The sequence below is a fragment of the Oryctolagus cuniculus genome, chromosome 3 (genome assembly GCF_964237555.1).
Source record: "Oryctolagus cuniculus chromosome 3, mOryCun1.1, whole genome shotgun sequence".
NCBI classification, from domain to species: domain Eukaryota; kingdom Metazoa; phylum Chordata; class Mammalia; order Lagomorpha; family Leporidae; genus Oryctolagus; species Oryctolagus cuniculus.
Window position 1 is genome coordinate 93,240,063 of NC_091434.1, and position 15,117 is coordinate 93,255,179.

General features: G+C 51.1%; 1 protein-coding gene across 1 annotated transcript in view; it reads right to left on the reverse strand.

Moving 5' to 3' along the window:
* The window catches only part of KIF5C (kinesin family member 5C), a 183,463-nt gene that overhangs the window by 27,384 nt on the left and 140,962 nt on the right, over nucleotides 1–15,117 (reverse strand). Inside the window, exons 17-22 of the mRNA XM_017342839.3 lie at nucleotides 13,777–13,894; nucleotides 11,525–11,601; nucleotides 10,408–10,517; nucleotides 8,089–8,190; nucleotides 7,481–7,541; nucleotides 1,819–1,890 (exon numbers count right to left, since the gene is read on the reverse strand). Of these exons, the coding sequence (XP_017198328.1) occupies nucleotides 1,819–1,890; nucleotides 7,481–7,541; nucleotides 8,089–8,190; nucleotides 10,408–10,517; nucleotides 11,525–11,601; nucleotides 13,777–13,894 (540 nt within the window). The remainder of the gene's footprint in view (nucleotides 1–1,818; nucleotides 1,891–7,480; nucleotides 7,542–8,088; nucleotides 8,191–10,407; nucleotides 10,518–11,524; nucleotides 11,602–13,776; nucleotides 13,895–15,117) is intronic.

The window sequence follows — 15,117 nt, forward strand, 5'->3', positions numbered from 1 at the left end:
ACTGCACTCTTAGCCAACAGAGTGACACAAATTAAACTGGGAGATCCCAGTGTAGACACATCCTGGAATTTGAAAAGGACAATAGAGGCTCACTTCATCAGACTGAGAAGAGACTACTTATCTTCTGAGAGGCATCGGCTGGGCGAACATCTCCCACCTGCCTCCCTGCCAGCTAACGCAGGGTTCTCAGACTTCAGCCTGCGTTAGAACACCCTGGAGAAGGGTGTGTTCAGACTCGGACTGCTGGGAGCCACCTCATTCTCAGATTCCGTGGATAGCAGGTGGAGTCTGAGGACCACAGATCTAAATCAGTGCCCAGCTGCTGCTGCTGACCAGAAAACACACAGAGACCCACTGGCCTAAAAGCAGGTCATTCCTAGAGAGTTTTCTATAATGAAATCAGGCAAGCCTGACCTCAAGCTCTTAACCCACCCTCGGGCCAGAGCCTCCTTCTGGTCACTGCTGCCACCCCACCCTCAGTCCCGTCATCAGCTTGGTCAGGTGCCCTCTGCCTCTTGTCCCCCAGTCCATCACCTCTGCTTTAGCCTACCTTTGGTCCCATGGGCATTAGTATTTTGGTCATTACATACTTGCCTGACCACTAGCATTCTCTGCCTTCCTTTTGACTTTTATTTCCAGAATTCTAAACTCATTAGAACACGCCATCACAAGCCACACCAAAGCTCTTCCCCGTCCTCCAGCTGGACTCCCACACCACTGCCCAGAGACCCTTTCATTCATCCCTGTGAGTCCTGAATCAGCTCTCATCTCCTTGGCTCCCCACTCTCCGCCTTGCCTCTCCGCTGAGGACCAAGGCGCCACGTTAACCGAGAAGTTTCGAGGCATCAGAAGCCACGTCCGCACTGACTCGTGTCTCTCTGCAGTGCTCCCATCTCCATCATCCTCTCCTCGCCTCCAGGAGCACACATTCCTTCCGCAAGGCTAATCTACCCATCCGCACCTCCTCCTGTCCCTCTCAGACCTACCTCCTCTCTGTGACACCACCAACCTCGTTCCCTGGGCTCCCTCATCCAGGACGGTAGCACACACACCAACACATATACGCACACACCATCCTGCAACATGGCTCCCTGCAACCCGGTCACACTCGGCGCATGGCCCACGGCTCCTCACCCAACACTTCTGGACACTGTGAAGGAGTCACTGTCTCCCTGTACACCTTCCTCAAACCTCTGCCAGCCACTGTGGGGAGGTCACATTGCAATTGCAGAGGCTCCGTGGGGAGCTCACAGAAGGACCAGAGCAGCTCACAGTAGGAGGTCCTACAGACCTGCATTGCACACCTACCTCTGGCTCTTACGAGTGGTACAGTCTTAAGTGAGTTATTGACCCTCTGAGCCTATCTTCCACAAGTGCAAAAACAGGAATCCTGAGCCGCCCTTCTGGGCATGCTGTGATAAGCACGACCATGCAGGCAGCGTGGACTCTGGCCGAGCACCTCGTGGGCTACAGACGGCCTGACTTCTCCACACTTCAGGGCCACGCTGTCTGACCAGACTGCCCTGAACATGCCCATATCCACAGCCCTGGCTTTCACACAGTAGGGGCCAGAAAATGTATGTTCACTCGAAATGGGAGACAGCATCAGAATTTCCTTTTATTAAGAAATCAGATGGGAAAATGTTCCCAAGTATTTTTCTGCCTGCAGCACATTCTTTTAATAACATTCTTGGCATGAAGTAATTAATTTTTAAGCACAACCAGCCCCAATTTAAGCAAGTGATATTTCAACTGAAAATGATTCTTTGTAGCCATCTTTTATTCTTCTCAGCCCCACTTGCACAGAAGAGAACTCACTTTTTTAACTCGGGTCGTCAGATCCTGGACAAAGAGCTTGCGGAGGTTATGGAGAGTCTGCAGTTCTCGAGACTGGAAGAGAAAAGTTTCAGAGGCACCTCAGTGACTGTGACACATCTGGCCTGGATCATTAACTCTCCACTGCTTTCCACGCCCACCATCAATGCCAGTGGCGCCCCCGCACTTGCTGCCCTCGCCCACCACACCATGTTCACCCCTGGACCTGCTGTCTCACTTCACCAGCACCACCAAGTGCAGAGACAGGGAACCCAAACCGAGAACTGGAACAAAGCACAAAGCCCGTCTGTTTGTTGTGTCCTCAGGAACACATTTTCTTCTTAACCACAGAAATTCCAATGTTTTCCTGCAAAGATTCCTAGAGGACTATGTGGTCTTATCCAGCTGGATTCCTTTTTCCTTTTTATTTATCATGTAAACATGTCACACATAGGGTCTTCAAAACGTTCATGGAAAATATGTAATGTGAAAAAAATATGGCTGGATTTCAAAATTTTTGCATCACAATAAACCTGTTTTATAACTCTATTTCCTGTAAACTTTCTGAAGTCCCTTTGTATGATTCAGACAGGTTTGAATGAAAGTTAGCCCCAATTCCCCTCCACCCCCACCGAAGGTGATGTCCCATGGGGCTGCACCCGGTCTGGCCCAAGTCCCCGGGCTCGTTGGTTCCATGTCACAAGCCTCCGGGTGGGCATTTCACGGGCTCTCCACCTGGGTGGCCCCGGGCAAGCCACCAGACTTTCCAGGCTCCAGTTTTCTGATTTGCGACATGAAGATAAAAGTAATGGTTGCCTCACAGTTGCGGTCAAGATTAAATGAGATGACACACATAGCAAGTGCTCAACAAACATCATGCATATCAATTTAGCAGTGCATCATCTCTCCTGTCATAAAAACCATTTCTGCCTTAGACTTATAGCAGTCGCTTGTTTTTGTTATAACTTTTACTGTATTTAACTGTAGGGGCATTTTTATGTTTCACTTTGGATTATTTTTCTGCAAATGAACCCTTAGGAACTGGACTGCTTAGACAAGGGCCTGAGCCAGATCTGGTGATTGTGGTTAATAAGACCAGCAGGTTCATTTCCTTGTAATCAAGTCTCCCTGCTTTTACTACAGAAGATATGTTAGACCCTTTAAGTTTCCCATACAGAAGAGGAGAGAGAGAAGCTATTCAACATAAACGTTTCACTGAGTCTAAACTGACCCACTCTAACACAGACTGCAGTTCGCACGTGCTCACAAAGAGGGGAAGAAACAGGTGACAAAGCTACGGGAACACTAAGTGTCTGGGAAGAAGGGTTCTCTGTTAATTTAAAGTCTTATTACTGGGGCCAATGGTGTGTTGACATAAGGAGCACCTGAAGTCAACTGCATCCCAGGATGAGATAAATTACTTTCTGCAGGAAGCCAAATGGATCTGTTATTATGAATAACATGCACACAGTACCTGTTGGAGGCTGAGCCACCTCCCAGCACGGGATCAGGTGCAGCGAGGTGCTGAATTACACGGACACGCCGTCCCATCCCCGGCCAGACGGAGCTCAGCCCCACACCCTCCTCCCTCGGTGCCTGCACGGGCTCTGCACGCTCTCCCTCAGGCTTCAGTGATTTTATCACAGACTCAACTGTAATCACAGGTCATATTTTCCACAAGAACCACCACCACGTCCAGGGGGAATGGGGAGAAAACACCTGGTGTCTTATTCAGGAGCCAGGCGTCGCCCTGGGAGGATGGAGTCCTAAGTTTGGCAACTTGCTCTCATTTCCACTTGTTTTTAAGTGGACTCAACAACAAACAGGAGGAATGAGGAGTTTGGAAGAGCAATCGGAGACAACTGGAATAGGTGATACGTCACATTTACTTAAGCAACTGCTGTGTGGCTGCCAGGACGTCTTTGTCCAACCTCCCAGCTTCCCCCAAATCTCCTCCTGTCCCAGGATGCTGCCCTCCTCGTAAAAGCCCCAGACTCAGCTTCCCATTACAGTACACAGTGATGGTGGGCCCCAGCGGCAAAAATCCTAGGCCCATCAACCCAGCAAGAGGAAGAGTCCAGCCCCAGAGCCCAGACAGGGTTAAGGCAGCCAGGGGCCCAGGATACCCACCAGCCAGTCAGCCCTTCCCATGGTGGTCCCCTGCAGTGGGCTTCCCAGACTTCAATACCAGCAGGTCCCATGCCTGGCCCATCCAAGCCTAACGCTCCAGGAGGGAAGACAGGCCTTGTGCTAGGGAGAGCTCAAGAACGGGCAGCAGAGAACAGCTAGAACAGCCACAGCCTGGGGAGGGCTCCTGGGCGGAGGGAACTGAAATAGCACGTTCTGCAGGGCTCTAAGCCAAGATTCAAAAAGTGTGCGTGTGTGTGTCTAAAGCAAGGTAAGTGACAGCAACAGACATGAGAGGGAGGGAGAGGGCAAGGAGCCGCTGTGTGGGTGGGTCTGCGTGTGTGTGCACACGTGTGTGTGCAGAACAGGCACATGCACAGGGGAGGAGCATCCTCTGTGTGCGCCTATCCAGGGAGCACAGAGCTGGAATGAGAGTGGACAGATATGAGGGGGCTGGAGAGAGGATGCATCATCGAAAAGCCATCTGAACGTGACAAAGGGCAGAAGAACTGATTAGATACCCTTCAATATCACACTCAGGAGCATGAGAGAGAAAGCACACAAGTGTGTCCGAGTGGGAACAAGGGCAGATGCGGGTGGCTGTGATCTGTGTATGAGTTGGCAAGAGCACGTGTGAATGCTAGGGCTGGTGCTTTAGTGCAGCAGGTTAAGCCTCTGCTTGCTACACCAGCATCTCAGTTCACCCTGGTTCAAGTCCCAGCAGCTCCATTTTCAATCCATCTTCGTGCTAATGTGCCTGGGAAGGCAATGGATGAAGGCCCAAGTGCCTGGGCCCCTGTCACCCATATGGGAAACTATAATAGCGTTCCTGGCTCCTGGCTTGGCCTAGCCCAAAGCTGGTCATTGCAGCCACTTGGGGTGTGAATCAACAGACAGATCTTTCTCTCTCTCTTCCTCTCTCTGTGTTGCTCTGCCTTTTGAGTAAATGTATACATAAATCTAAGTGCCTGAATGTGACTGTGTGAAAGCACTGGGAGTGTATATTAAATGACAGCATTTGCACAAAGGTCTACTAGTGACTTTGTAGGGGATGATGCATAAAGGTGAGTGTGAGAATGAGCGAGTGCATGGGAGTGATTGTGACCGAGCAGGAGTGTGAGTGTGCATGTAACAAATTATGGGTGCTCTCACCGGTGCCGCAGCTCACTAGGCTAATCCTCCGCCTTGCAGCGCCAGCACACCGGGTTCTATTCCCGGTCGGGGCGCCAGATTCTGTCCCGGTTGCCCCTCTTCCAGGCCAGCTCTCTGCTGTGGCCCAGGAGTGCAGTGGAGGATGGCCCAAGTCCTTGGGCCCTGCACCCCATGGAAGACCAGGAGAAGTACCTGGCTCCTGCCATCGGATCAGCGCGGTGCGCCGGCCGCAGCGCACCGGCCGCGGCGGCCATTGGAGGGTGAACAACAGCAAAAGGAAGACCTTTCTCTCTGTCTCTCTCTCTCACTGTTCACTCTGCCTGTCAAAAAATTTTTAAAAAAAATAATAAAATATATATATATAAAATTATGGGTGCTCTCTAGTGAGCATGTGCATGTGCACACATGTCAGTATGGACACTGACATGTGCTATATGTATGCATGCCATGGGCATGTATGTGCATACGTTCTAAGTACTCAGGTGTGGACACAAGTGTGTATACACAGTAAGTGCCCAGGTGCAGATGAGAGAGCAGCAGTGTGAGCCCGTGAGCATGCGTGACAGACAGGGAGGGCAGGGGCTGTGGGTGTGAGCCCTTATGTGAGTACGTGGTGACGCACATGCTCAACTGCGTGAGGGAGCTGTGGTGCAGGTGCAACAGAGGGAGGACAGTGGAAGGGCGGGGTGGTGGGTGAGGGTGTTCACAGAGCTCATGTGGGGAGAGGAAGAAAACGCCCTGCAATCACTTATCCTTGGCTGGGCAGGGAGAGCGAGTGATTAGCGGTCAACATTTGTCTGAATTTCTATAATTACCCACAACTGTGGGTCTCACTCCTCTCGTGAAACAAATGCAGATGAAGACATTTTGCGGCCCCCTTCTCCACGCTTGCGAGGCCACCTTCCCAGGCACTTCCACATCCTCCTCCTGCCCTGAATAGCTGTGCCCTCATCCCTTCCTCCTGGCTTTGCACAGCACCCACCACCAGCCGGGGCACGTGGGCAGCCTTGGGTCCAGGTTTGAGGGATGCTTTGCCTACATGGGGTCCCCAGGTTCTCAGAGATGGACCGGTCCCACACAGGTTCATATGAATGTATCTGAACAGGATCTTCTCTCCACTGCTGTGAAAGCCTGAACATGTTTTCTCCACACTGAGAGGAGATGCCAGAACAGGCTGGCTTTAACCATGCCACTGTATGGCATGGCCAGTACTCGCCTTGTAGGGCTCAGAGCAAGGCGGCCATCCTGCAGAGCGGCGAAACAAAAGCTAAGCAGAAGCTGAACCACTGACTCCAGATGCAGAACAGAGAAAATCTTAATGAGCCCTTGCGAAGGTCAGGCGGTCTGTCACAGCTCTGCCCCAAACCCTGCAGGTCTCCAGGCCCTCCTCAGGAAGCCGCCCCTCTGGCCATTACCCCCGTGCACCGCCTTCCACCCTCCCTGCCCTCAGACACAGCCCTCCAACATGCCAGACACGGGCTCACCACAGCGCCTTGGCACAAACCATTGCTTCTGCTGCTGTGTTCTTCCCTAGGTATCCCCAAGGCTTGTTTCTGCCCCAGCTTCAAGGCCCGGCCCAGAGATCACCTCCTCATGGGGCGTCCATAATCACCACCCCCTGCACTCTCAAGAAGCCTCAGATGGAGGACAGTGCCCACCCCCAGCCATGGGGGATACATTCCAAGACCCTCAGTGCATGCTGGGAAGCTTGGACAGGATGGAACCCTATATATAATTGGTTTATTCCTATACAGACTCCTACCTTGGATAAAGTTTAATTTCTAAATTAGGGCTGTTAAGAAATTAATTAAAAAACTAGTAAGATAGTCATAACAATGTAGTATAATAAAAGTTATGTGAATGTGCTCGCTCTCTCTCACAATTTCAAAATATCTTAATCCCTCACTGCACGGTAATATTTTTGGAGCGTGACCGCCTACAGGTAACAACCAGGGACGCTGCCGTTGGGAGGCTGCTGTGCGCGGTTGCTTCTTTGTGCTTCACTGTGTCTGGCCCCGCTGAAGGTAAACTTCATGAGGGCAGGGAGCTTAGATCTGCTGACTGACAAACCCAAGCACCTAGGGGAATGCTCAGGGAGCGCCTGCTGAATGTCTGAGTGGAAGTTAAGCCACCAAGTGCAGAGACTGTAAAACGGATTTGCAACTCAGCTTGATTTTCACTCAGGGGCTCCAGGATCACAGCCCTAAGGACTGACTTTTGATTCTACCCAGAGTTGGGGAATAATCCTACAAATTCCACTTTCCCCCCAGAATATTTTATATCTAAAATCTAAGGGTATGCACAGATGAAATTTTCAGATACACAAATCACAGACAACTGATCTGGTCTTTGAGATGAAAAGAAGTAAGGAAACATCTGGACATACCACCGTCTCCTCCAGCCCTTTCAGGTCCTCTCTGGCTTGTTCCCTTTTATCATTGAGCAATCTGAAAAACAAAAAGGACTCATAAACCACTGGAGGGGGATCAGAGATCTAAGCAGACACTATTTACACCTGCACATAAATCAGCAAAACAAGCCAGCAAGCACACAAACAGCCATTGTCTCTTTCAAAATCAGCCTAATTGGGAGCCACTGCTTTGCCCAGCAGTCAAGACACCTGCATTCTCCAGCAGAATGCCTGGGTTCAAGTCCCAGGTCTGGCTCCTCACCCCTGCTTCCTGGAGGATGCAGACTCTGGGAGGCGCTGGTGATGGCTCAAGTGATTGTGTTCCTGCCACCCCTGTGTGGGACCTGGGTGGAGTTCCCAGCTCCTGGCTTCAGCCACCACCCAGCCCCAGCTATTGCAGGCATTTGAAAAGTGAACCAGCAGATGGGAGCTCACTCTCTCTGCCTCTCAACTAAAAATTGAAAAATATAAACAATAAATTAGCCCAATCGAATCAAACCACCTAGGTATCTAAATCGCAAAAAGTGAGTTTCAAAGACCTCACAGGGAGGAGAGAAAACAGGGAAGGTTTGAAGTGCACTCACAAAAGCTTTTCCAGCTTCATCTCTCTCTCTTGGTCTTCTATTTTCAGCTTGTTATAATCAGAACTGAGCTGCTCTTGTTCCAGTTGCAGTTTCTGATTCAAGCTGAAATGGAGAGGAAAAAGCAATGTATTCCACATCAGTCTGAAACTCTGAGTCATCCAGCTCGAACCGTGGTTCTGTTCCAAGCCCATTAGTTCTGTGCAATAAAGGCCACAATTCTGGAGGATTTTGCAGGATCAGAGAACAAGCTCACAGCTTCCTCCCTGCCCAAGAGAAAAACTAATTTCTGGGAAGCATCTAACAGGCATGAAACAAAGGCTTTGGGGATGTATTTATAGTTTGCTGGTGTGCAAGCACTTCAGGGGAAAGTAATGAGCTAGGAACACGACTGGTATTTTAAGAGAGGAGGGGAGCCCCAACAGAAGAGTCCTATGGGCTCGGCTCCCCAACCCCCGGGCAGGCACCCACTCAGGTGCCTCTGGGATCCCTCTGGGATCAGATGGTCTGAAAACATCTGCCAGGTCCGAATGCCTCGCTGACACAGGGCAGCGCCTGCTGGGTGGGCCCTTGAGGAGGGGTGTCGAGAGGAGCAACCAAGAACCGAGTCCAGCCTGTACTGCAAATGGCACCTGGGCGCCTGTTGCAGGCATTTGGTCAAACTTGTATCAGCTCAGTATTCTTACACCTCTCATATGGCTGCTCCTTAGCCACCATAAAGGAACAGATTACAGAGGCGGGCGCTGTGGCCCGGCCGGTGAAGCCCCACTTGGGATGTCTGCATCCCGTGCCGGAGTGGCTGGATGGAGTCCCAGTCTCATCGAGCTCCCCGCTAATGTGCTTGGGGGTGATAGCCCAAGTACTTGAGCCCCTGCCACCAATGTGGGAGACCCAGAAGGAGTACCTGGCTCCTGGCTTTGGCCTGGCCTGACCTGGCTGTTGCAGCACCTGGGGAGTAAAGCAGTGGATGGAAGATCTCTCTCTCTCTCTCTCTCTCTGATTTTTATATATATTTACATAAATATGTGTAATTTATATATAAAAGATCAGTATCTATTACATCAAGGAAATCTGGAGTCCATTTGAAAGGCATTAACCAAGGAAGCTTCCCCACCTACCAACTTGCTCATGAACCCTCCCTCTCTTCCTTACCTTCCTCTTCCCACTCCTTTCATGATACAAGCACACCATGAGTGACAACACGCGGTGACCCAGTAGGAAAGGGAAGAGAGGATGCTAAGTGCGTTCCTGGGGTGGGCTGTGTGCACCCAACTCACCATTTACACTTTGGCTTCGGTTACCATTCTCCTTTTTTAAAATGCAAATACAGTGTGCCAGCAGCTCACATACACTGAGAAGAGATTTGAACCAGTAGTCTACTGAATTAAACTCCAACTCCAGCCTGACTCCTACTTAGCGATGTGACCTTCAGTAAACGATTTAACTTTGGTTCCTGCATAGATATCTGGTTCTCTATCTACAGAGAGGGGAAGGGGAGGGCACCTTTGGTCTAGATCCACTGGGCGCGGAGGTCAGTGCATGGAACTGTGTCTCGACGTAACTGGCTTTCCTGTAATTCTCCATCTTTTCCTTGAAGCATTTAAAACGTCATTCTCCAAAGCGGTTCAGAAACTGCCATGGGGCTCTGTGGTGCAAAACCTTTAAGGAGCCTCGGGAGAGGACCGGAAAGCCCCTTGCAGCAAGTGACACCTGTGTTGCCAGTGAGGGAAAGGTGAGGGAGTAGAGGGCATTGCGGGGCAGGGGCTCTCCCACCAGGGAGGAGTGGGGCAGGGAGGGGCGTCACTGTAAACAAATGTGGGGAAGTCGTCCTGGCAGCAGAGCCGCCCGTCACAGGCACCTGCACACAGACTCCCATGTGATGTGTCCACATTGAGGCAGCCACAGTGGAGCAATGAGCAGGTGGCTGTGGGCTAAGCAGGGGGCGGCTGCTGTCCTCTCTGCTGAACCCTGAGTCAGGACTAGGATTTTTCATACTTTTATATGAACATCTCCCCAGCTCCTGGGGGCTTGCCTGCACCCAGCTAAGTTGCCAAAGTGACCTGCCTCCCAGGACGAGAAAGGACAGCTGGGCCCGCCTGCCGCCTGCCATGCCAGAGCTCCAGGCAGCCCCGCTCCAGATGGAAGAGCAGACCTCGGAAGCAGCAGCACAGCCCGTGGCATCACGAGGGCACAGCACAGAGCCCACAGGGTGAGGACAGCTGGCCCTCGACTAAAATCCACGTCCTCCCCAGTTGGCCTGAGAGGACGGAGCCCTGCCCAGCCCCAAGCCCCATGAGTCCCAGGGTCCCTGGGCCAACTCACTCCCGAATCTCATCAATGATTTTCTGCTTCTCTTCAATTTCGTCTCGCAGTCTGGACAGCTGCTTCTGGTGAGCTTCCCGGTGGCTCTCCATCTGCTGCTCCAGGGCCTTCTGCAACCCAGGCCAGAGAAACGCGTCATGCACCCACTGGCACGCAGCCCATGCTGTGACAAGTCCTGGACCCACCTCTGCCTCCCACCACGTGCCCCCTGCATCTCAGCTCCCAAAACAAGGGTCATCCCAGCATCTGGTCTTGCTTTACTGGAACAACTAAATCCAAGGATGTGTTATGAAACGGAGTGGGCCCTAGGAGCAAAGTAGTCCGCTAATTAAATAAAGCTTTCCCTTGACATTCTGTCGCTCACCTAAGCTACACAGCTTCTCTCTAACCAAGGCAATCAGAGGGCACACACTTGGACTACCCAGGTGACCTGAGAGAAGCCAGGTCACTGGCGGGAGCCAAACTTCACCATCTGTGAAACTGAGCAACAGTCCCCGGCCATGCACAGATTTGTGATGATGTGTGAAGAACTCCTTCCTCTCCAGAGCCTCTGAAATGGGACAGGGATTCATGGAGCTGAGGCACGATTCTGTTCTGTTGTTCAGAGCAGAGCCAAGCTGCAGGCACTGCCTTACCTATGCACTTTCATTCAACGAGGCTCACCATTTGCCTAAAACTAATCAAGATCTGGCATTTTCTTGGCTCTCACTTTAATTGCCTGAAAGTCTAAAATGTAACCCAAACAAAGACCTCTGTGCTTAAGGTGGGAACATAAACTTGGGGTGTTTGTTTCTCGACCGACGTTGAAGGGAGGGACGCTTCCTTCCATTCAAGGGAGCGAGAATTTCTCCCACAGTGGTTGGTGGCACTGTCCTTTCCCCTCCCCAACAGCACTGGAGAGGACAGGGTGTGACCGCACACAGGCACCATCTACAGACGGTCCAGGGTTCCAGGATGTTTGTCACCTCCTTTCTAAGCCAAGCCACACTCTGAGCAATGGTCCCTCCTCCACTGTGGTGCACACGTGCGAAGGCGACCAACGTTGCTAGAACAGGAAAACCAAGTGCAAGTGCATCAACGGTACACTGGGCCCGCAGGATGGGGCAGCTGGACGCACCTTCATTTCCTCGGCGTCCTGCAGCCGCGTCAGGTGTTCCTTCTCCTTGTCCTGGAAGCTGACTTCGTGCATCTTTTCTGTTTTGGATTTAAATGACGATTTAAGATTCAGTGAGCAGGACTCACATGCAGCAACAGAAATGAAAGACCCAAGGGCGACAGAGTGAAACTTCTGCATGGAGCACTTGTCACAACCACTGGCATAGAGGAGTGGGTGCCCTGCCGTCTGGCACCAAGGCTGACCTCTCCTGCAGCTTCTCTTAAGTCCCCTGGACCACAGGCCTCGGGGACAGGGGCGACTGCAGGGGCAAAGGTCCTCACGGGGCGCGGGGCGGGCCGGGGAGACACACACAATCTAAGAACGAGAACACGGGAAACAGAAACAACACACAAGATTCTAGAGGAAAAGACCCCACTGTGCGCAGGGCTGCGTGGCACTCCTGGCTCAGCGCATTCTTGGTGGCTGTGCCCCCGGAGCACACAGTGTCACGGGCAGCCTGAAGTGGGGGGCTGAGGAGCGGGGAGGAAACTGGGGTAAGGCAGTGGCATTCAGCTCTTGACTTCTCTCTAGTCTGTCCCACTTCATTTTACGTCTTCTGGACCCTATTTGGCTTGCACTCTGGCACCACTGCAGAGATCAAGCTCAAGAAGGAAAAAGCCTTTCCTAACTCCAGCTTTTGGGGTGCACCATGTTCCTAACATTCACTCCTACAAGTTGCAGTGTGGTAGGTGTGTCCTTTCTTTATTAATTTGCCTTGGTATTCAAAACACAATATGTTCACCCAGCAAGTAACTGAACAGCAGTAATAAAGGGAATTTTAAAAAAGGAGGGGGAATATCATCACTGATCTTACTTCCCTATCAAAACCACGTTTAAGTATTCATTTCCAGGAAAACAACTTCCATCTGTTTTTAGTAGTAATAACCACATTAAAGACAATGTGAAAAAATGTTTCCATTATGAAAAACAGTCTGTTCTATTAAGCAACATATCATAGTTGATTTAACTGACAGGTGGCTTTCTTTTTACTCTTTTTGTTGATCAAATTCTGCAATGAATATGTGCGATCTAAGGATCAAAAAGCAGGGGAAAATTACAATTATTAATATGTATTTTTTTTTTGACAGGCAGAGTGGACAGTGAGAGAGAGAGAGACAGAGAGAAAGGTCTTCCTTTTGCCGTTGGTTCACCCTCCAATGGCCGCCGCGGCCGGCGTGCTGCGGCCGGCGCACCGCGCTGATCCGATGGCAGGAGCCAGGAGCCAGGTGCTTCTCCTGGTCTCCCATGGGGTGCAGGGCCCAAGCACCTGGGCCATCCTCCACTGCACTCCCTGGCCACAGCAGAGGGCTGGCCTGGAAGAGGGGCAACCGGGACAGAATCCGGCGCCCCAACCGGGACTAGAACCCGGTGTGCCGGCACCGCAAGGCGGAGGATTAGCCTAGTGAGCCGCGGCACCAGCCTTAATATGTATTTTCAAATAGCTTTCCAAAAGAGCTCAACAACTTCCATCGCCATCAGCAATAGTTGTGTTGCTGGGCCCCACACTGCACAATGCACAGCCTCTTAACCCCTCTTAAAGCTGGGTTTCCAGCTGCTTCTCCTGGATTTCTGCTTCTCTTTGTTCGTGTTTATTAAATGCTTCCTATGCATCAAGTAGCCCCCCCCCCTCAGCAAAGGGGACTGGGAGAGGATGCCTGGCAAAGGAAAAGAGTTTGCTACCGGGTACAGGATGCTAAGGAAGCCAGGCGGGAGTGCAGACTTCACATGAAGAGCAACAACATGCCACGGAGGGGGCAGACGCAGGGGTCAGGGGCCAAGACAGAATGTGAATTTTAAAGTCATCCTGTGGGATGCAGCACAGCGGCTGGCCCAGGACAGACTGTGGATGGGCTACCTCAGTAGACACATAGCCCTACCACTCGATTATCCTGCACAATGGCAACAAAGACAGAAATGGCCAGAGCCAGAGGCATCTGGCAAAGTCCAACAGGCAGGCGCCAGTGCCTGAGTGGAGCAGGTGGATTCTGACGTGTGCAAGTGGGTGGGCTGAGGGTAAAATGGGAAGATAAGCAGATTCAGGGTGGGGGTGGTCTTCTAGAGAATTCTTTTTTTTCCCTCCCCCAGTTATGCTATGGTTTTCGGCAGACCTAGAAATGCAATGCTGGAGGAAAAGTAAACATCATGACTCTAGCCAGCTAGACTGGTTGCTTTAAGTCAGGAGTTTGACACCTGCAGAGTGGGCAAATATTTACCTTGGGCTCGGAGCTTGGCTAGCTCTTCGCTGAGCGAGTCCTGGGACTCTTCCAGCTGCCTCCTCTTCTGTTCCATGTTCTGCATGTAGTCTGTCAGAGATTTAATCTTGGCTTCATGCTTCAAACAAGAAAACGTATTAAAAGGAGGAGTCAATGACTAGCAAGTGATCGACCAGGCTAGCCTGGGGCTGTCCTATGGGAAGACGAACCAGAAGACGGGTTCCTGGCCCTTCTCTTGAGTGACAGCTCTGCTGGTGCATATTCTGCCCTGGGCCTGGACCTGGGCTCACTGACCAGGGTAGTCCACTGCTTCTCCCACGTGCTTCTCCATTCTCCATGCTCATGGCCCTGCCCCTCCTTGCCATCCACCTAACATGAGACAAGCCCTAGCACAGAAGAGGATGCTGGAGGGAAAGGGGCTAGGAAAATGCCCAGGTCTGAAAGACCTCACCCTCTCTCAAGCACACCAACTCACATGTCAGGGACTTTGCATTCTGTGTTACTGTCTCCCTTGGAAGCCTTCCTTCCCCACAGTCCTACCACATTGCCCCAGGTGACTCCTTATTGCCCAAGCCCCAGTGTTTTCTTACAGTACTCATCCTCTACATGATTTATCTATTTTATTACTTGTTAGCTCCCTGAGGGTATGAAGTAGGCACTTAATAAATGCTAGTGGAATGAATGAATGGGAGCTCACTGGCAGAACGGGGACAGTCCTGACTTGTAGGCAGATGGAAGTACACAGAACATCACCCCCCTCCAGATCTGGGGAGTCCATGTTTAGGAAGAAAGACCCAGGAGACTGAGCTCCAACCTAATGAAATAACTTTTTCAAAAACACGAATCAGTTGAGTCATTGTTTTGTAAGCATTGCTTGCGTTAAAGAGGTTGGGTATAAACAAAGATAGCTTTTGGCTTGAAACATTTTGTCACATTCCATAGATCACATCATAAAATATTAAATATTTGGCTTTGTGTGAATTATTGCAAAGTGCAAAACAGCACCTAATTGAAAACTGAACTTGAACTTTCTAACACGGGTGTTCTTTAATCTCAAGACATCCTAATATTCTAATTTCATACACCAAAATCATTGTCACTGTGAGACCTGGGCAATGGGGATCCTGATCCTGGGCCCCACACTTTACAGCACCCCACTGGGTCCCTCCTTTGGCTACATCCGGATCTAGTGAGCAAAGAGTTCATCAGTGAAGGCAGTATGTCCACCTGAATCCACATCTCCTTCTAGACCATTCCCCAAGCACTAGGGACCTAGAAACTCCCCACTACAATAGCCCTGGGCTACTTCCAGGGCCAGCACTGCCCCATCTTTGTCCATCT